Here is a 23,187-nt window from a genome sequence, read left to right as displayed (position 1 = left end):
ACATCACGGGTATATACAGTGGCGGCAAAACATGGTTCCTATGCACATTTCCCTTCATTCATCTTTAAACTTGGGAGGAAGAACTACATGGAAGGCTAAATCATGGTATACAGTACTTCGGTTCTGAAGACAGTGCAGTTTGTACTGTTTCTCAAAGCCAATTGCTAGCCATGCCTAAGCTGTTCTTTGTTATTAAAAGGTATTCCTGAAAGCAAGCAACAAATACCAGGAATGGAAGGATACACTGCAGTACCCACTCTGAGAACTGAAGCTCTTCAGCACTACACAGAGTGAATCAATTATTCTCAGAAGCAGAAAAGGAGACATTCAAGGAAAATTTCCTGTTGAGGAAAGCTGTAAACATGACCTTGGACAGGGGAGGATGAACTACTGCTTTAATCTGGATGAACTGGACAATGTACTATAAAGTCGATTGCTTTAAGTTTCATGGAAAGGGAATGAGGATAGGCAGTATTAATCTACGATTTAATATTGTGTGATGCATTGAAAATTTTCAATTATTACTTGATCTCTGAAGTTCTATAGACAGACTTCACTTCCTTAAAAAAACAAAAAACCACATAAAAATCATATAACCTTGATCAGCTTCAGAAAACAACAAAGCCTTGCCCTAGTTAATGCAGTAACACAGGACACTTTATGAAAGTTGGCTCATAAGTAATCTTCCATTTATAAATTCTAGTGCAGTGGCTGGTAACTGATGTACTGGAACTACAATGCTGCGAAACTCTAGCTCATGTCCCTGGCCGTGTGTCAAACACAAGCACCTGAAGAGCATTATTGTCATCAGAAGTCATGTTACCTTTCTGATCCAGAATTTGAATTCTTGATTTCTACAGAGTAACTTAGTCTGTATAATGTTATAGTTTGAGTGTATGAACACTGATAAACTCATAGATTTCACTGTTTACATGAAAGAAATCATCATGATGAATTCTGTTTTCCATGGTGTGGCTAAGCTATTTCTTCTAGTAAGGCAGAAATACCACAGCAGCCAAATTCTCAAGACAGAAGAGATTAATGAGGTTTATAACTGGGTGTCATACTGCATTCGCCCTTTGCAGGAAAGATGTAGAGTATCTGAAAAGCCAAGGAAGCTAAAATATGGCTTATCCTTTTCAGACTCTGATGCTATTCCCTCAACCATGAGTCACAAATTCATGAAAAGATGAAGCTTTGTTAACTTCAGTCTATTTGTAACTACTTGATCAGCTGCTGGGCTCTCCTGCATCATCACTGCACAAAGACTACATCTTTGGCTCTCTATTTAGCATTAAATACTCTCGTATTCCCCCCCTAGTACCACCCCCTTTCCCAATTCCCAGTTTGGCCTTGGTGGGCCCTCTTCTGAATGCCTGCTATCAGTCATCTGTACAAGAGCTGAGATGGGCACATGGGAAGATTTCAGCACTGCATGCAGGTTAGGTGCAAAGCATAGAGAGGAAGGCCTAAATTAAGGATCTTTATCAAGTGTGTTCATGGAAACCTTTTCACACTGTTTTCTCAAATGCGTGGAGGTGAGGGCATACATTCTAGTATTCCTCTATTTTCTTGGTACCTGACAGTCTGATACTGATTTCACGGTACTAGGAAAGGGGAAAAAAAATGAACTACATTTTTGTGAAAGTATGTTCACATATACTACTTGTGGCAAATTCTATTTTCAAATACTTCTTTGCACACCATCTGGCTACAGTGAAGCTGCCTAAGGCATCTAAAAATTAAGTTAATCTCCTGTCAGGTCCTGAACGCACTTTACTGTCTCTCAGCCTTGAAATAAGACCTTGCAGGTGTTTGGTCTACGAAGATGGAAACAAAGCAAAACGCATGATACATTTGTAGGTATTGCAACTCATTAAGTGCGTTCACAGTGGCTAAATGTCAGCCTGTGTGGGACTCCAGACACCAACCAGCTGACATCCAGTGCGAGCTGCATACTGCATGGAACTGCTGTGCAGTTACATCACGCTACGGACACTCCTCTTCTGCCTTCAAAATTCATTAGTGAATCTGGAACATGTTCCTTGGCTTTTCTCACTTTCTACCCTGAATACAAGCTAAGGATATCTAGTAAGACAGCAATCAGTCTTGCTGCAGAGATGCAAAGATTTCTTCAGCTTCTGTCCTTTACTAACAACTGTTTTATGTCTCATTGTTTAACAGGACAGTGTAGCTGGAAACATCAAATACAGCAGTGTGTTACGTACACAAGAGCTTTACTTGGGATACTTTATCATGTGGAAAATGAACTTCAGGGTAAACGCAGAAAGTGTTACGAAACGGCGTATTTATTAGCCTAGAGATAGAAAATTTGAGAGCAAATGGGCCTAGTGAAAACTGGATAGTCTTTGGTGCCCCTCATGGGAAAAATCAGCTGTAAAAACTGATGGCCGGGAAATAAGATTTGCTGAGTTCAACTGGAAATTAAACAGATACTGAGTATAACATGTTTGCATAGCATCAGGGAATACCTCAATAAAGCAAAGCTATTGTGATAATACACTGAGTTGGTATGAATATTCTGTCTTCACTCACATGTGCTCCAATTTTATCTGCCAGTGCCTACATTTATTTCACCTGGTGAAAGGCTGGTGAACCCTTGCTGGTCAACAGGACAGGAGAGTGGGCAGATGGTACCCACTTGGCAGTTCCTAGTTTGGCATAACCAAGTCCAAAGCAGAGTGCAAAAGCTTGGGCAGCTGGAGTTACCTTTTAAACAGATGAGGCTTCTCAGCCTGAATGAAACACAGCTGCTTCGCTTCCACAGGGACTGGCTCTAGCTCTTACAGAATTAAGAAATAAGTAGAGAGCAGCAACTACTGAATTCTATATTCTGTGCCTTAATTCTTTCGTGTAGGGAATTTTCCCTGCTACACTGGCTTCCTTGTTCTCAGTCAGAGTTTTCTTCTGATCTCCTAGGTGCTTGATGATTGATTATAGAAGATAACCAAGCAGATGATGACTGGAGAGTAAGCAAACGATGGGATGGCTTGCAGTAAACTGTCATCAAATGGGACAGACTTTCCTCCTCACCTCTTCAGACTGAAAATGAATTTTCGCATCACAGGGACGCAGCAAAAGAAACCCTGTAACTCTGGGGCCCTCTCTGCTTTTTTAAAACCGTGACAGAGTCCCTCTATTGAATCTTGCAAAATCAGTTAAAGAGCCTATGGTTCCCAGCAGACTGTCCCACTTTTCTGTCCATGGTTGGTGGAAAATAGGAGATCAACAGGTGAACATGTTAAATGCGGCAGCATAAAACTTCTGATTGTAACAATATAATATAAAAAACCCACATAGAATTATATATAACTACACTCTGCATATGATTATGTACTCATCGGATGCATATTTATAATTATATACATGATATGTTAATATATAAGATGAATCTAACTGCCAGCTGATGGTAGCTTATGTTGCTGTGCTAGAAGATGTAGGCACTAGAGAGCTGACACAATGCCTGCGTGCTGCATTTCCTAAGGGGCTGATAACTTCAAGCAAATGAAAGGAACAGACAGTTGCCAATAGTAACACCTTAAACTACAGATGCTCATCAGCAGGAGCCCTTAGAAATCAATATGTGTTTTTTCCCCTGTCAAAAGAATAAGTTTGGATATGAATCTAAATATTACATTCTATTTACAAAAAAAGGTCCGATTTTATTATAGAACATAAAAACCCAGCCTAATGTAGAAAGTAATAGTATAAGTATTAGCACATTTTAAAGTGATGATTAGGCTCCTCCATTATGGACAAACTTGACTGTAAAGCAGGTGACATTTTGACAAATATCAACACACACATACTCAACTCTCAGGCTCAAACATATAAGCCAGTAAACTGACGAGCTGTTTGCTCCTAAGTACATTAAATTTAAACTTTCATTGGGATTTAAATCTAATGCAGGTTACCTGGCATTTGAATTTGGTTACCACAACTCAACTGATGCATATCAATTTGTTCAGCCTTCACTTCAGCTGAAACTTCATGGCAAGGTTATTTTTTTTTTTTAAAAAAAGGGATTTACAGTTTTCACTAGTTTGTCTGTGGTTTGTAACAAGTAAATCTGGAATTTCTAAGCCATACACCACACACACACATATGAGTGTAAATGTGAAAGCTTTCCCTCCGCTCTTATATTTCAGTCGCCTTTTGGAACAGAATGAAAAATCACAGGGCAAACTTGAACATCTGGATTTTGTTTCTTAAATGGTGTCTGCTAATTAAATATAAGATAGCATTCTACACAGTTAGCTTGTCGCCTTAATGAGGATGTTTATTCACGAAAACTGCTGCTTTCCCTGTTTGTCTGTAACTGTGTGTCCATTTATAAAAAAAGCAAAGCAGCGCTGAAATTTTTATAATAGCACTGGTGTTATTGTACTTAAAGCTGGAAAGAGCTTTGAGCTGTTTCTAACAGAACACATGTTAAAACTGAGAAGTACTGTGCACCTCTCTGCTGTACATTAACTAACTCGGTGACAGACGGACGAACGTGGCATGGCGTACATCGCATGTCACCCTTGGCACCCTGAGCCTGTCTTATTGGTAAGCGAAAACCTGTCATAATATATAGAGCACTCAAGAATATGAAGACACAACTGCCCATGTGTCTTGCTGGCACTTTAGTTAACAGGAACCATGCAGCTAACAGGAAATGTATCCCTAAAGCACTGTGGTCTGTCCCAGCTGAGGCTGCTTGAAGAGGAAGCTGAAATGAATAGCGCAGTTCATTAACTACCCCTGTAAGAACTAATGACTCCTTCCCTGCTATGAACAAACAAGAACAGACTATTCTGGGTCACTTTAGTGACGGTGAGCTAGGGAGCTTTCACAGCAGTCTCTGAAAAATTGCTTTCTCTTATCAACATCTTGTATGCTTCCCAAGCAGTGATCTTGCTTCAGGCACACAGAGCCAGCCATGCTTTTAGCCCGACAGCAGCGACTGAAACGAGGGTGCTCACGACTTTTGTTAAGACATCACTAGCCTTCTGTCCTGGTTTAAGCTGGGACAGAGTTAGTTCTTCTTTTTAGCAGCCAGAAGAGCTCCGTGTTTTGCTTTTAGTCTGGGACTTGTTATGAGAAGAATGTTGATAGTGCACTGTGTTCATAGTTGGCACTGAGACCTCAAGGACTTTTCAGCTGCTGTGTTCTTGCCAGTGTGCAGGAGCACAACAGGATAGCGGGGAGCATGGCTGGGACAGAGGGTCCACAACCCCCCTTATGATTTGAACCTAGGTTTAGGATTGAGGGCTAAATTGGTGAATGGAGTATTCCATATCATGCAGCGTCATGCCCAGTATAAAAATGAGGGTTGACTGGAAAGAAGGGCTTTTGCTCTTTTGGGAGCTCTCACTCTTGGACTCTCAGAGTACTCTCTCTCTCTTTTCTGGCTTCTCACTCATCTGGGATTTCGGTGTTGGGACTTATCTGTTTCAGGATTGTAGGTCTGGGATGGGCCTCGGTGACTGGGTGGTGAGCTATTACACTGCGCATCACTTGTTTGTTTATATTATTATCATTATACATATATATATTCATATATTACTAGTAGTAGTATTAAATTGTTCTTATCTCAACCCACGGGTCTCCTTCCCTTTTCCCCTTTAATTCTCTTCCCTATCCCCTGGATCTCACTTAGGGATGACCCTAAACCACGGCACCTTCCAAGCTGACTCCGAGACGTGCACAGATGCCACTGCTCCTAGTACCCTGATAGAGTTAAAGCTCCCTCTTTCCCCAGTGCCGCTCGCACGACCGATGGCCTGCTCTTGACTCAGGGCATGTAACGCCACTGACCTGTGCAGGGTTTGCACACAGACGCGTACGGGAGGGCATGGCTGTGACTGCCACATGGAGTGGGCAGCAGCAGGTGCAGAGAAGGAGCTCGTGCCCTCCCAAAGGAGCCCTCTGCTCCTCGCTCTCATATAGCAGGCACTAACTAAGGGGAAATCAGCCTGGAAGGCGCAGGAAATCTGCCTTGCAGCTCAGAGGCAGATGACTGAACGCTGATCTAATGTCAGCCAGGGAAAAGGATCTTCACTGACTGCAACTTCTGTGTCGTCACCGAAGACTGAAGGAAGAGCTCAACTGGGAAATGGAGACAGAACAATACCAAGAAAAAATAAAAAAACAACAGGACAAAGAACGAGGAAGGTAATTTGGCAGTAGCTATGCCCTTCAGGCTGCCTTGGAAAACCCCTAAATTCTGCACTGTGGTGTCCGAGCTCAGAGACACTGCCACTATTTTAGGAAAAACCCTTGCTGAAGCGCAGCCTATTTGCTGCTACTCCCGCTAGGAGTAACAAGGTTCCCTTGAGCAGTTCACTCCTGGCACAACCTGTGCCTCTACGCACAGCTCACGAGGGAAGGAATGCTCTCCCATGACAGGCCAAACCTTTGCTCCGAAGGAGAAATGCAGCAATTTAGCACCTGGACAAAATCTTTCAGGATTTCTGCACTGTACTGAGGCTGACACAGCCCACGACCAAAGGGATGTGTGCTACAAATGCACCAGTTTTCCTTCTTGGGAGTTCTGTGTGTTACTTTACATCTGTGCAATGACCTCAGGGCTGAATTGTAGGCTCATCTAAACAGGTCATTGAACCAAAATGTTTAGTTCTTTAACAGCCTCATCTGGCAATAGCAGCAAGAATTCTATTTATACATAGAAATAAGCATTTTTTCTAAAATCGGAACCAGTCTCTTAATTGCATGGACAAAATTCTTCAACTGAGTCCCTCCCCTCTGCTACATAAACTTTACATTTAGGCACACAGCCACAAAATAGGGCTGTTGGAAGAAGTCATTCCTCGCTTATAACCAAAATCACATCAGTATGACTAATCACATCAGCTTTCTTATGTATCAGGAGTCTAATGACTTCTATTTACAGCCTTGTAGCTTGTCTATAATTTTTTCACTAAGCAGTACAGCTAATTCCCATTTTTTGAAGAAGCAGCTTTAATATCAGCCTGATGCTTCAAAGCCATGAGACAGTATGATCACACTTGGCAGAACACACCTGCATGCTGCCCAGTCAGCCTGGGAAGACTCAAGCGCAGCCTTTCAGATCCCATAAAGATTTAAAATAAAAACAAAGTTATGTTTCTTAACAGAACTATGCCTTTTTTTTTTTTTTACTCTGACCCAATACTGACACTGTCAACAAGGTTGAAAAAGTGTTTCTGCTGTAGTAGTAGGTTGACAGTACTTCTTGTACAGGCATGACTGATCTGTGGAAGGAGGCAGGACATTTTTCTTCCAACTCTATGAAATAGCATGTCTTCAATGATTGGGATGTTTCCCAGGGTTTTACACTGGGAGGGTACTTTCCTGCATGATTGCTGCTCATACTAAAAGTTTCACTGTTATTTTTTCCACTGGTTAATGGACTTCATCCTTCCATCTTCTGGAATCCTTCTATAGATCATCCACTGAAGAATAGATTCACACAGCATGTCAAAGTATTTAACTTGTTTTGATCTTTTTGTCGACCTGGGTGCCTCTTTCTCTCTTTCCCTCTGACCCTGAAGAAGATGTTACCAGCAGTGACGCCACTAGTTCGACTGCTGTTCATTGCAGTAGAGCCCCTCCAGAAAAAACACAACAATCACCGATGGGAGCTCAGCTACAGTGGCCATCTGACCTGGTTGCAACAGTCAAATTTGAAGTGAAGTTCCTTAGAACCTATGGCAAGTAATAATTTGAGTCATATTGATGTCTACTAAACTTGTGTGCTGAAGCATTTGCAGGCTCAGGTCCTCAATCCACTGAGTCTTTAGAGCTCATGTGTCTATTTTTCCGCTCTGTCCGTTGACAAGCAATCCTAAGAATCTGTCACTAGCAGGCAAAAATAGAAACAGGACAGGAAAAGCTATGGACCTCAAAAGTGTTTCTGGAATTTCAGTGCAGATAGATCTCTCATGATGAGCTTATGAAAGAACTGCCCTTGAAAGTATTACAAAGAACTTTTGGGAAAAAAAAAAATCCTGTAAAGTTACAAAACAAAAGCCTATTGTAGTGATTAAAAATTACTTTGCAGAGGATGGTGACAGTAATGTGAGAAGCTCATGATCTATCAGAACTTGAGTAGTTGATAAATGCCCAGAAGCATAAAGAAAATAGTCAGTTCAGAGAAAGCTTTGAGATTGAAAAAGTATTCTTAGAACAATTTATAAAGAGGAAAGTTTTCCCCTTCGTGGGTCTCTAGCAACACTGACAGACTTCAAGGGAGGCTCCAGCTGTAGGTAACATAACCTGGCACAGCACACAGGAGAAAACCTCAACGTGTGTGATGGTAGGTAACATCAGAGTTGTGGAAAGACTCCAGACAATGGCCAACTAATATGTCTGTCTCCATTACGTGCTATAGGAAATGCAAGTTAGAGCCAGAGCTGTTGGTCCATAAGCCACAAGAAAAGAGAGTTCAAGCTTAAGTCTAGGAATAGACAGAAGAAATGCCACATTGGCTCATGCAATCCTGTCTCTGATAGTGGCCAACCGTAGCTGTTTAGGGAAAAAGTACAGGAAATAAAGAGCAGAAGAAATCTCCTGATTCAGCTGTGGATGGATTGAGTCGCTTGATTTTCAACTATGAAGTAAGACAGAAAGATCCCACTTTCCCAGGTTGTGACAAGGTGGTGGGGATGGTTACAAACACTGCAGGCTCATATACTGTAAGGTTTCCTTTGATGTAAATTAGTTTCCCTTCATGCATAAGTCATGTGCAACTCAGTCAAGAAGGCTCTACGCAATAATCAAGGGGAGAGAGAAATTATGTCAGTCGCCTGGTACTCAACAGTAAATTTGTGAACGTGAGGAGAAGAGCGTTACAAAGCAGTCAGCTATCCCATGGAAAGTACACAACACTGGAGATAAACAGAAAACCTGTCATCCATCCATCCTACGTAGAAACAGAAGTTGCACTTACTGTGGTCATCTGCTCTGCTATTTGCCATTGTCCCCACCACCTGTGTGAGTTTTCTTCTACAACTGCCTGTTTGTTGCTGAAAAGACTTGTGCAGGAAGTTTTCTTTGGGAAGATGCACCGTCCACATGTGTGCCAGCTGGCTGTTTTGAAATGCTGCAGGCTCAGCAAAATTTCTCCCTGAATGTCAGCCCCTTGGAGTGCTTCCCAGCACTGACAGGGCTTCGGATCCATTTGTCAATGTCAGCACCATCTCTGAGATTGTCCTTTGTCCTAGTTTCGGCTGGGACAGTTAGTTTTTCTTTTTAGTAGTTAGAATAGCTCTGTGTTTTGGATTAGAATGAGATTTGTTATGAGAAAAAAATGTTGATAGTGCACTGATGTTCATAGTTGGTGCTGAGACCTCACGGACCCTTCAGCTTCCCATGTTTTGCCAGTGTTCAGGAGCACAACGGGCTAGGGGGGAGCAAGGCAGGGACCAAGAGTCTGCAACTCCCCTTATGATTTGAACTTACGTTTAGGATTGAGGGACAAATTGGCCAATGAAGTATTCCGTATCATGCAACATCATATCTAGTATATAAATGAGGGTTGACTGGGAAGTTCGGAATTCTCTTCTGAGGGCTCTCTCTTGGACCCTCTCTGAGTTCTCTCTCTCTCTTTTTTCTCACTCAGCCAGTTTTGCAGTGTCAGGACTTATCGTTTTAAGATCACTTGCTGGGACTGGACAGGCATTTGTCACCGGGTGATGAGCAATTATACTGTGCATCACTTGTCTGTATATATTATTATCATATTTTAATATATATCAATATATTATTATTATTGATCATTATTACTTTTAATTTAATTTTATTGTTAGTATTAAATTGCTCTTATCTCAATCCATGAGCTTCCTTCCCTTTTCCCCTTTAATTCTCTTCTGCATTCCCCAGGAGTGGGGAAAGGTGAGTGAGCAGCTGTGAGGCATCTAGTTGCTGGCCAGGTTAAACTGTGACACCCTTTTTATTTATTTTAAGAGTAAACAAAACCAATGTGCATGAAAGTACCCCCAGCATGGAAGACCAGTGCCGCATGAGGCTGCAGGGAACAGCTACAGCAGTTTTGACACGTGCTGCCTTTCCCACCGTTCACAGTAAATGATGCCCAGGGACAGGCTGATATCCCACTGCACATGAGACAAATGTAGTTTTTCATTTTTCTGACATGCTAGTTGCCAGAACTTTTGTTCATTAAAAAGAAGAGAAAAAAGAAAAGCAAGTCTCTGATACCTCTTTGCATGTGGAGGTTGACTTGAAATGAAAAGCAGTGAGAAGAACTAAATAAAATAAGTCTAGCCTGCGAGACATCTAGCCTGAGTTAATGACAGCTGATTTTCTTAGTACTCCAGTACCATGATTACACTCTCTCCTCCAGATAAAAGCAGCACAGCTTTATAAGAAAAGACAACTCACCTTTCTTGAACTGTTAGTGCTTTTAGCATTAGGTAGAGGAGATAATTTTCTGGTTGAGATGAAAGTCAGAGAGTTGAACAAAAGTTTCTTACCGTTAAGGACAATGCCATGCAAACGAAAGTGAACTTCTTGATATGTGTTGCTGTGACGGTGCTGTTGGTGTTCACCAATTTATTGCTGGGGTTATTCTAGGGTGAGAGAAAGAGATAACGAGCATTAGCTTGGCTCCAGACTAGCGGGAGGCTGATGGCACCAGGGTCATGCGTTGGACCTGACTGTCTGTGTGCATGCATGTCTGTCTACACTTGTTTGCTTTTTAACCTAGAGCTTTCTGAGTACTTTGTACCACCACCAGAATATTTTCCACTTAAGCTGACAGCAACTGCTCCTATGGTCACGGAGGGCTGAGAAATTTCCCTACTTTTTGAAGAAGTAAGTCCAATTTGACAAATTCAGCTTTGAAAAAGGGTGGTAACTCTTTCTAAGGAAACTCCATATGGGTTTTTTTTTAACCTTAGTTTAAAGTTTGTAGCATGTTTTCACAGAAAAAATAGGATTCCACTCCTTTTTACCCGAGTGGTACCAAATCCATACGCCAATGCAAGCACCCTTACTGATCCAATTAGACAAGTAGGCAATATAAACACGGCTCCTGGAACAGCTGGCTCTGTTAATGCAGTTTAATGAACAGAACATAATTAGGACTATTAGATGTTCCACCTTGAACATGGGCTCTGTACTCACATGGCAGCGAAGTTTTATTTAAAACGACAACAAAGGCCCTCTTCCAAATGTCTAATACAGCAAATGAAGCTGAAAATTTCAAATTGCCCTCAGGGAATACATAAAAACAAACTAAATGGTCTATGAAAGGAGAGGATGGAATATCAAAAGCAGGGCACCATTAGGAGCCCTGTAGCAATAGGTTGTTGGGTCATCTATTGCATTTACCCTGGGGCCGTTTGAGATATGCAGGTATGTGCCCATGCTGATAAAACCTGTAACATGAGATGTAGTACAATATTTATTAATCCTTGATGTAACTCGGGTAGAGGAGCAGTATCTGCCTCCTTTACTGAAGTTACTCATAAGAGAAATAGGAGCTTATATAGACACATCTTGGAAGTGGACAAATTGAATGTAAGCTCTGTGAAGGGTACATCATTTCACATACATTCAAGTAGTTGACGGAATTTTGCAACTTAAAAGCTTTTCTGGTGATCATTGCAGTGATGGCACCTGGACAGTCCCACGCTCCTGTCTAAACATCTGCTTGGAAGTTTGGGTGCATGAAGATGCATGTAGGCAACCCAGACCCTAAAGCAGGAAGCTACTCCCATATCTGCTCTTCTTGGGAACAGGTCATGAAAACTCTCTGTAATAATTTTTTTCATGCATCTATTCTTATTTCTTGTGTTTCTGGAGAAATACGTTGTTACTGTTGGTTTTATATATGCGAGGATAGGCCTTGCTTACATCGCTCGTCAGTGTTTAAAAGAACTCTGCTGCATGGCTCAACTTTCTAACAAGGCTAAACCAAAAGAGAAGAAGGGAAGCACACTCACATCCAGCCATCCAAAAGGGATGCGAAGAAAAAGGGCTCTTGTTCGTTCTGACCTCACCGCTAACTCTGTCCTTGCTCTATTCTGCCCTGTGCTCTAACTCCTGTCCACGTATCCTTTATTCCTATCTCTTGCACACTATATAGTTCTTGGATCAAAACACTAGGCAGATTATGGAGCAAAAAGAGTATCCATTCCCACAGATTAATCAGATAAATAGCATTCACAAGTCTTCTCACAGTCGATGTTGTTGCTCTGAATGGCATAGTTCATTAAGAGCAATGGCATGATCATCACATAAAACAGCAAACAGAGCACTGAACTAGGATATGCCTGTTTTCTTTCAGAAAATCAGCAGTAACCTTTAACCTGAGTGTAACTGCCAGGCCATGAAGTGGACACAGAGTCTCATAAAAGACAGAAGTAGGACCCTGCATCTCTCTTGCAAATGTGAACAGAGGTAACACAGATTTCCCTGTGAAGACAAGAATCTGACTTCTCCAGTAGAGCCGCTGAAGAAGGGCGTACTATCTGGATCCCAAATCCCATCAGTCAGTTAAGGTGATGCAGCGTGCTTCTGATGGCCATCAGCACTGCCAGCTTTCTGAGTAACTGACAAAAGAAAATGGGAGTTTGCACGCATGCAAACTGTTTCAGCATCTGAAAATCGCAACGGAGGCTTTACAGAGCCTGGAAATAAAAAGTGCTTCTATCCAGACTCTTCTGAGAAAGCCTGAGCTTAAGGAAACAAAGCTTTCGAAAGTCACAGGGACACACGAATGACGTGTGACTAAGGGTAAAGCAATTCTCACAGCGATCTAAAAAACCCACTGTGAGTTTCTGGTTTGATATTTTTTTGTCTGAAAGGTACCGTGGAGGGATGTGCACACATGGTTGCCAGGATGAGATACCTTCTATATTGCGGCTACCTCACTTAGCACATTTTATGGCAAATTGCTCTTAAGATACGCAACTAAAATCCCCATTATATACTTTTTCTGCAATTAGATAAACTGTACCTATCTGTTCTATGCCCTAGCTTTTTCTTCCTCATATTTGTTCCACAACAGGTCTATGAGAAGCCTTTTAATTGAAATAAAAAAAAACAGACAAATCATGGTCTAATCCTGTCACCACTAAAGTTGTCAGCACGTCTTCCACCAGCTAACAGAGACTGAAATTTAGGGATCTTAATTGCTGTTAATTTTGCTAGGCAATAGCGCCTTTGATTGTGGCTCGTAACAGATGAGGTTACCAGCCCCTGTGTTTCCTGTCCCAAACCATTTTTATCTTGCAGTTTACTGGTTTTGCATCTGTCCTTCCTTTTCAGCAGCATGACCTCTGAGAAAGCCTGCATGTTGTATTTTATCTGACAGGTCAGTGTAGCTCTACACAGGCAGGTTAGGAAGTCAGAAAGTTCAGTTACTAATTGGTAAATAAACGGAAAGAGAGGATCTGGCATTTGAATTCGAGTGTCACAGGACACGACTGTTCTTCGCACAACATATGGCCTAGTGAGTACCGATTCTAAAAGAGAGCAGAAAAAGCGCCTAAACAAAATTAATTTTGGTTATATATTTACTCTGTGCTCAGTTCCAGAAGCAGTCCTTGGATTCTTTTGCAATTACATGATTTGCCAACAATATCTTCATAGTCTTGGTCAGCTAAGCCAGTACTACTAAAATAACGTACGTTATCTGTGTTACTGTCAGTCTAATGAAACAACCTTTGCTAAATATTAACATAAGCAAATGAACCCAAACCCATTTGAGAGATACTGCAGAATCTGGAGCAGAGACGTGAGCTTGCTCACTCACTGATGCACACTTTGTGAGAGATCACTTCATTACCCAAATAGCTACATCATAGTGAGTAAGTAAGTGAGAACTTTTTTTAATCCTTAAAAATACAGCACCTCCCTATTCAAAAGGTAGCTTAATACCTTGTAACACAGAGCTAAGGTTAAACTCATAAATCAGACAACAGCTTGAAAGCCATCGAAACCCAATTCATTTTAACTAAGATTTAAAGAAAACCTTATCAGTGGGACAAGGAACAATAGGCATTAAAAGCAAAAGTAAAGAGAAGCAAGACAACAGATGGCCATTAATATAGCCCTATTTAATCTTTGGTTGGTTTATTTTTTTAAAGAATCTGTTACACTTGATTATGGTGCCACGAACTAACTTTCTTCATATTTGTTTGGCAGAAATTCCTCTGATATCACTGAGGCCACCCCTGAACTACAATGCAACAGAGAGAGAAAGAGGAGGATCACGGAAGAGAAACCATACAAAATGTATTTATTACATCCCTAACATGGGCACTCACCTTGTCAAAAGCAGGGTATACTGCTCTGATCTCCGTTAGCCAGCCGTACGGCATGTGTCCCACAGGATACGTAGCTGTCAGAATCGCCACTGCCTATGAAAAGAGACAACGAAACATGAACAGTTCAACTAACAGAGCGTGCCATTTCCCACCAATATCACCACATTGACTTTGGCACAGTAAGAAACCAGGTAGGTGACTGGAAGCTCTTTGTTTCAGGAAGACCATTAGAGTGGCCATCACTTGGCCTCGTGTTTTAAGCTCACAAAATATGTCGTGCCGTGAAACTACATTACTCAGCTTTGCCGTTTCACCATCACTCGGACACTTTGGGATTATAGTTAACTTGAGCTGGCGTGTGCCCTTCAGCCAGCCGAATACCTCCCTCCCACATTGCTCCTGAGTTATTTTACCTACAGATACCTGAGCAGCAGAATGCCTTACGGCTCATGATAGCTTTGGATCGTATTTCATAATTTTGATTTATATACATTTTACTTAGTTATTCGTAAGTAAAACAGATTTAAGTACGACAGACTACAAAACAGCAGGTCTCAGTGGCTGGCTGACTTTGCACATCAAACTGACTGCTCTGGGGCAGAAGATACTTATGAGACCAAAAAATACCCTCTCCCCACTTCATTGCTCATCATTGAAAACCAGACAAAAATAATTCCAGGTGATAATTTTTATCACAACAAACAACTCACTGCCTGCAATTTAAAACTAGGCCCTTCTGCACTTTCGCGAGTACAGTCCAAGAGGCACATCAAAGACTTAAAACCCCTCTACATATTAATGTATGAAAGATTTTGCTGATGTTTCTGATTTCTGAAGAAAAAGTCCAAATACATGTACTACATGTCTTTTGTGTTTAGAGAGCTCTTCTTGCAGCTGCTTGGAAATCTACTGTCACCCCAAGTTTTCCTGTCCTCAGAGCTGAAGTGTCCCATCTGTACTGAGAACTGCCTGACTCTCTTAATTTCAGAAATCAAAGTGTTTGACTGCCTTTTGTCTGCAGGTTCAGATCTGTTACAATCTACCTAAATTCAGATTCCTTTTACATCTCGTAATGGGAGCTTAAAGAAGGACCTTTTTTAACTACTGCTGCCTCTGTTTCACTCCTAAACTTTTCATGTACGTTCTCTTGATTACCTGAGCCCATTTTCCCATTATACACGTAATTACTGTCTTTGCTTGGTTAAAAGATCTATAGAAACACAGAACCATGTACAAAGTTAATTTGTTCCCTGTGCTGTTCAAAAAGAGGAGGAAAGTAGTGATATCCATGGAAAGGAAGAAAGTAGGATAGATTCTTCCCAACTAATAATAGCTTTAATAATGTTTAATGTACCTTGAAAAAGTAATTGGTTCAAAGAAAACAAATAGGAATTTTAAGACAGTACCCTCATTATTGTATTTTCAACAGAATTTTCATCTATATGAAACTTAACGAGTTTGAATCAAATCAGGAATATAAAAGATACTTTGCTTATTTTCATGATGAAGTCTAAAAAGACTGCAAAGACACAGTTACTGTTAAAACAATATTTCACTACCACCTTTGGCATGCTAGATTCCACTTGGATTAAATTCTTGATGCTTTTAGCGGTGATTTTTCTTCCAGTATTTTTCTTCAATTGGTGGGATCCCAAAATATGTGCATGAAAGCTTTCCTAAATGTCTAGAACCTATATGTGACAGGTGAAAAAGTCCTCCATCAAAGCCAACACCAAAAAAGGTACCCCAATCACCATAACTGTGCTGGTAGTCCAAACAGAAGCAGTGAGAGCTGGCCAATATCCCCACCAGGAGCCGGATTTTTTACATGCTTCCTCATGTCTCTACCCTATTCTGTGTGATGCACTGACTGCTAACAGTAGTTTCACATCAGTTCGCACAGCCATAAACACAGATGACAGAAAACAGCGGAGCATGGACTACTGATGACTGTCCTAAAATCTCTGGGATCTGAACGCTCCAGAGCATATGTACCTATACGTGGAGCATAAAAACCTGGGATGCAGGAACTGTTCACTGAAAAAATTCTGCTGGTCTTGTTGAGGGTGAAGTTCCACTAAGCCTGGCAGAAACACTCATAGTAAGAGTCCAAGCAGTCTTCTTTTCAAGGATAAAGAGAACACTAAACAGAAATGTACTTAAGACAATTCTTTCTTGTCAATATGACTGAGAAGAGAAGCACAGAGGTAATTCCATGTAAATGACTGTACACAGTAATGGAGAGCACTGCCTTTCTTACCTCTGTGGCTGCAGAACTGCCACCTAGGTCCCGGGAGACAAAAAGGTTGACTATGGGCCTACTTATTCGCTGAGTTGCCAAAATTAATGCCAAAGGCCACCAGAAACTCAGCATCTTCCGTATTGTAGCCTCTCCCTGCAACACGTAGGAAAAAATAAAAAAAGAGAAGAGGGTTTGGAAAAAAACATACAGAACTGAACCAAAAGCATAGAGAAGGGATTTTTGCTTTTTCCACCCATTGTCAGTTTTGTACATTCATTCCAGTACTTTTCAATATGAGGAGCCTAAAATATTTTCTCTCATGTTAGTAATACTGATTCAAAAGAAGCTATGTCATGGATCTCAATAAATAATGCATAAGGTATCTATCTGCACAATTTGTTCTGGCTACCAGACAAAGACATGTGAAAACCTGCACGACATTTGAGAAAAAAGAGGAATTTTGACACCTTCTTCCCTGTGAAATAAGGTGTCCACTTGGGTCATGCTGAGTTGTCTTACAGCTCAGTACAGAGGTGCTCAGTTGACAGCACATCCATACCATGGGAAGCACTGCCTTATGTGCCCTGTTGCTGGAATACTTACTACCATGCCTCTTTAAGTGAAAATGCTTTTTCCAGCAGGACAGAGAGAGGAGGCCCTTCATGCACAGCGGTTTAATACAGTATCATAACACAAAAAGCAAGTTTAAAAATACTAAATTCGAGAAAGCACAAAGTATTAAGACATACTCCCATTTCAGGCCCACTTCTGTCAGGAATGACATCATGTATGTTTCTGTAGTATCCGAGGCATAATGTGGTACATCGGACAAGTGCTCCCATGTATAAGGACAAGATTGGGATCAAGAGAGGCTCCCTGCACTCCAAGTGACTGTGAAGCAAAATGGCTACAAAAACAACCTGCAGGGCAAACAAATAAATGATTAGTAATTTGTCTGTGTGTTTCTTTACGTGAACATATCTCCTGTCTGGCTCGAAGCTAGTCCATCTGAACCAACAACTGACTTTGAGCTTGTGACATGTGAAACTTTAGCCAGGACCTCCCTGCATTCGGTCACACAAACGAAAAGAATGAGAGTGAACATCATACAGAAGCTCTACTAAACAGTACTTGAAGGTATGGGCAGGTGTCAGACTAGGAGCCAGAAATAGGAGAAGGTTAGCATGAAAGTCTGGCAAGGTTTGGAAGCAAGCATGTGGCTGAGTGCAGCCCTTCCCAGGAGAACGTGCTATTCTGATACACACTGAGGCTGGAGACATGCTTCTAAGGTCAGCTTCTAAGCCCTACTTTTTTTTTTTTTTTGGAGGGGAGAGGGGAGACAGGGGCAATTAAAAAGCCAGATGTTCTAAAGTATTCACTTCAGCATTTAGAAGCAGGAAGTCTTATGTCATCCTAATTTCATACTTTTTTGAGTGAAATTTCAGTATTTCATCATTCTCTCTTCAGCTATCTGAGTGTTGCACTGAAGTAAATGAAATGGAAACTTTTGGGCTAATGAACAGCTCATAATTCAGTCTCATAAGATTAAATGCTCAATCCAGAAAATGCAAAGGAATTGATTAATAGGATATTATTCTCTTTGTTAAGCACAGAGCTGATGGCGTGCGTGTTAAATTCTAAACGTCTCTGGATAGGGAGCACAACTGGAAAGCCAACTGAGTTTGGTGCTGTGAACAGCAGAATCAAGGACAACCCTGCCAGGACATGCTGGCATTCAAGTGAATAACAAGAAACACAAACTACATTTTTCACAGGCAAGTTTTCTCTTTCATTGCTAGAGCTAAAGAAATATTTAAGAAAATTCACATTGTGCAAAGGTTTATTAGGCAGGCTATGCTGTTTATGAGGGTTTGCCAAACTGCTCTTTTGAACTCCACAAAAGAATTGTTTTTCAGTAAACAGAAGCAAAGTCAGTCACAAAAAGTGTGTATATGAAGCTACCCAAGGAGAATTAGCTACCGCCTGCACACCTATGGTTTGTGTAGGGAGCAGATGTAGGTGTAGAGAGTTCTGGGGTATGGAGAGTCACAACTTTTTGTCTTCTGGATTTGCTTTCACTATGTGCAATATTTTGTTGAGAGATGATGACAGGTGACTTATTCTTCACAACCCTGGCACCCCACTCACCAACCATTGTGGAAAGGGCATGTGTACCACAGCCAAAATAAGAATTTGTTTCTGTATTTAGCTGTATATGACCCAACACGTGTGTAGAGTCAGCAAGCTTTGTGGGTCACATCAGAACAAGAGCAGATCCTGAGGGTTAAGGTCATTTACAGTAATTGGTATTATCTTCAGGGATTTAATGCAGTACTGTAGAGGGGCAGATCTGCCAAATATCTATAGTATGTAGTAGCAGCTGACTGAATGGTTCAACCTGGTTTATGGTTTGCTCATATTTAGCGGGAGGAGAATGCCACGGAAAATTGAACTAAGTGCTGCAGACTTCATATTTTCTTTGATGTTGTACTTTTATTTTGCTCTTTCTTACCCAGTCATTACATCATTCAGCTAGTAATGGGGCAGTACAGCAACTGTTTTACAGGTGCTGGGACTCTCCATTTTGTAATATTTTTATATATATGCTTCAAAAAGAAGGCTATATGTTGGTTCTCAAATGTTACAACACTGGCCATCAGCAATGCGTATGAACGTTGTTTTTTAAATGTGTCTGGTACAAAGCAACAGGATAGTTAACACCTCCTTCACAAATGGAATTTCAAAGAACATTTGGTGTCCTCTGCATCACCCAGGAGCTACCACCACACATCCCTTCTGCTGCAGTTCTGACCCTTCATGTTTTGGATTAGTACAAGGACAGTGCCATACCGGCACTCAGAAGATGGTTTACACTGCTGCATTTCACTGGATTAGACAGCATGTGCAAAACTGACAGGTGAACTGGAGAATCAAGCCTTCGCTTCCCCACCTAAAAGCCCTACTCAGGATTTCAGTGCAACTGTGTGAAGCGTGGGGGAGAACGCACAGTGGGGAGAAAGGTCTCTTTCAAAGCATTCCGTCAGGATTGGTAGCAGTCATCAGTCTCTTTGCCTGACCTTTTTTTTCCCCAGCTGTAGACATGTATATATAACTTGTTTCTCAGCCATTCTGAAACAGGGTTGTGGAGGTGCTGGAAACCATGGCCCTAGCCCAAACAATCCTGGTTCCCTTCTCCTGACATTGGTTTGGGACTGACTTGATCCAGTCAAGTGAGACTACCCTAAACCACAACTGTCAGCAAACAGCCTCCACACGATGGGGAAACAGCCAGAGAACAGCACACAAGATTGCTGCCTCTGGTGTGTTGTTCATGGTAGAGAGAGAAGGTGGTCTCTGTGCAAGAGAGTTCCTGCTTAGAAAAGCATCTAGTCCATAACACAATAGAAACAGCGACTGCTAAGAGGAGTCATTACCTGAGCTATGACATCTGAGATGGAGGCACATCCCACTAGGAAACTGTACTTGTGTTTCAGCAGAATCCCAGCATGGGTCCATGCCTGAAAAAAGGCAGAGAAGAGTTTGGGAAGTGATTATGATATTTGTGAATGATTTCAGATCCCAGAATGCTGTTTTCTGGTTAGTACGTAGTACATGGAACATAAACAACTTAGAAAGCTCTTTTCCACCAGCAGTACATGGTGTGAACCTGGGCAAATGTTAAGCCAGTAATGCAGAGAAAGCACTGCCGCGTTCAGTTCCTCATTGCCAGAGCTGACAGGGAGAATGCGAATAATTTTATGGGCTGTATAGAAATCTCTGAGGAGATCTAACAAGAAACTGCCCCTTCTTCATAAAACAGATGCTGCACAGGATGGATTATCATACTAAATAATCCAAGGGAAAAAAAATGTTTATTCTTGTTCACCAGCTGGATGCACCTCTGAAGTGTAATATTCATTGGCCCACTGAGTTATACTGAGCCCTGTCTAGGAAAGAAAACTTAATGATCCAACTTCTTTTTATTGTCAGCTACTACTATTCAAGCAGATAAAGTGGTAAAGAAAGTGGCAGAGGCATGTCATGGGAGGTTATCCTTTACCAGTTTTATACAGAAGTAGAGGCATTAAAGAGAGCTACCACATTTTTGTGTTGTCCAGGCCACAAGCAGTAAGCCTGGTGATCTGAGAAGCAGCAGCCCATCCCCTGTGTGGCTCTCTTGCCCAAGCAGTTGAGATATATTAGACTTAGCTGTGCTTGCAAAAACTGGCGGTAAGAAATATCTTTTCAACAAATTTGCTATGAGAAAATATTGAGTTTATTCCTTGTGAGCTCTGCCAGTGATCTGGGAATGCATGGCAAATCCAACTCTTTCACTACAAACTGGAATGAGAGGACACATGCAGACAACCAGTGTGGTTCATCACAAGATGACCAGTGGTTTCCAGCACACAAATACGGTAACTCTAACTAGGCAGCTGAGGGTTTTTACACTTGTCATGATCTCTGGATGTTCAAAGTCCACCCAGACGCTTTTTCCAGGTAGCAGAAGATTATGTGTCCAGGTATATCCAGAGCTACTGTTTGCAAAGGACATACCTTTGCATACCTTCTACACACCTCCAGTTTCCCATCAGGTAACAGACTTTGTGAACCAAGGTCATCAAAGAAAAAAAATAAACATTAATACTAAAACTCAGTTCTGAATAAGGCACTCACCATGGCATCCATAAAAGGGAAGGCAGCAAGATAAAGGAAGGCCCTCCGAGTTTTACTTCCCACTGATTCATCCACATGGTGCAGCTTATTAATAATGTAATACCCCAAATCACTATATGCTGTAGAGACACAAGAATAGGAATGAATAATAAAGGTTACATATGGGTGAGATACTCAGAAGTACCTGAAAGACCGTGACACCTAGGAGCTCAGACACGCATCCACTTGGCAAACGGCTGCAAGGGCTTCAGGATATTACAGCCTCACCAACTGCTGTTTATGACTAAGGAGAGCTCTCAGGGTTCTTTTTCAAGTAACCTTTGGCAGAGGAGTGATACAAATGGCTGAGCTGGGAGAGGTATAGTAAGTGCCACATTTGTTTGCTAAATGAACACACTGGTACTCCAGAAAATCTACTGCTTTTTCATTAACTCAAGGGTCTTTGTTAGAAAAGCTGTTTTCACCAGGCATTGTGTATTTCATGGGATGTAGCACCTTATACAAGCTGAAACCATTTATTGTCACTGCATTCTCATGACATTACCTGTAAACCCGCCCAAAGCTGCAAAACAATACTATGAATTGCAAAGGCATGCAGCAAATCACACTGATAATTTCATGTGCATTATTAAAAGGCACTGTGCCCTTTACTGTACAGTCTCTGGGCCGCCTCCACCACCCTTAGTTTCCTTCCTTACCTAAAGTTGGCATCTCAGGAGCCGCAAGTCAGAACAGGGCACTGCTGGAAATCAGGGGCTTACCACTTCGGATTGCCGGTATGTTATTTCGCCATCTTATTTCAACCTGAGACAGGAATTTTTAGCGTTTGGCAACACACCTCTAACCAGGTCTCTCTTCCCAAGGTGTTGGGTTGAAGACAACACAAACACAGGGATTGCCACACGTCTCTCTAAAGAACTGCTTACGTCTCTGTTAGTATCCATGTTATCCAGCCGCGTTAATAACCCCAGAGTCCTCCCCATGACCAGGAAGAACGAAGAGCTAGCTATGACTGGAGTTTCTGAACTACGGGGACTCAAATAACATGCACAGTTAAACAATCCGAATAGCTTTTAACCTTTTATAAACCATGTTCTAGACCTGCAAATTATTACGTAGTTTCCTCTATGCACTTGTAGTAAGCGTTAAAAGAATGATTAGGTTGTAAAGTCAACCTCCCAACACAAGTAATGGCAGAATTACTTGTGCCTGGTGAATCTTATCTCAGTTCCTCCACTTGTGTCTTTTCTAAGATAACTATTTCAAATGTGAACACCTATACGATGATTTTCCCATTTATCATATCTCTATTATCATTGTACAGACCTTCATATAGCATATTTCAGGGAAAGTTATCCTTCTCGTACATGCAAGTCACATAATCGGATCGATTATGCTAACACAAGTTGTTCACTTCAATCTTTTAGCCTAAAACTAACTCTCCTACATCATAAACAGGGCTTAGATGCAACTAAAGAGTTTAAGTCATCATTGTCTTGTGATGGCTTAGGGACACAGCAGCTAAATGGTTAACAGGACTGAAAAGACTTTTTCAGTCCAAATAAGATAAACAAGGTAGTAAAAAAGAAGTTGGCATGACAGCACTGGGAACAAGCATGAGCCTCATTCCAGATAACCAGGACCACCCAAAAGAAAACTGCTAAAACATTAAAAACTCCCTCTTTCCCTGTGCTGGTCCGTATCTGCATGTCTTTCATCTGAACTACGACAGACTCGTGGTCTCTCAGTTCACCCAGTAATCACCAGGTTGCTTAAGCCATCCTCCTGAGGCACCTCCAGACTCGTTTCCTTTTGAACAGGATTAAGGAAAATCTTTAAAACAGGATTCCAACCTCTTCTGATTCCAGGGAGGCCAGTTGAGTTATTTAAGTGTTCATGTGCTTGTTGCAGCCCAGTCACACACCAAGCACAGCCTCTTTTTATTTTTGTGTGAATATCCGTATACCA

General features: G+C 41.5%; 1 protein-coding gene across 2 annotated transcripts in view; it reads right to left on the bottom strand.

Annotated features, from left to right (window-relative positions):
- The window catches only part of ANKH (ANKH inorganic pyrophosphate transport regulator), a 102,628-nt gene that overhangs the window by 13,401 nt on the left and 66,040 nt on the right, over positions 1-23,187 (bottom strand). The window contains exons 3-8 of one of the 2 annotated variants that reach the window (XM_086609039.1): positions 21,220-21,338; positions 19,977-20,060; positions 17,292-17,462; positions 16,561-16,695; positions 14,301-14,393; positions 10,500-10,595 (exon numbers count right to left, since the gene is read on the bottom strand). In XM_086609039.1, coding sequence (XP_086465165.1) covers positions 10,500-10,595; positions 14,301-14,393; positions 16,561-16,695; positions 17,292-17,462; positions 19,977-20,060; positions 21,220-21,338 — 698 coding nt within the window. The remainder of the gene's footprint in view (positions 1-10,499; positions 10,596-14,300; positions 14,394-16,560; positions 16,696-17,291; positions 17,463-19,976; positions 20,061-21,219; positions 21,339-23,187) is intronic. The other variant, XM_086609040.1, reaches the window with a different exon arrangement.

Source organism: Tauraco erythrolophus, chromosome 3 (assembly GCF_009769465.1).
Source record: "Tauraco erythrolophus isolate bTauEry1 chromosome 3, bTauEry1.pri, whole genome shotgun sequence".
Classification (NCBI taxonomy): Eukaryota; Metazoa; Chordata; class Aves; order Musophagiformes; family Musophagidae; genus Tauraco; species Tauraco erythrolophus.
The sequence above is the reverse complement of the archived record's forward strand: the minus strand, read 5'-3'. Positions and strand labels throughout refer to the sequence as shown.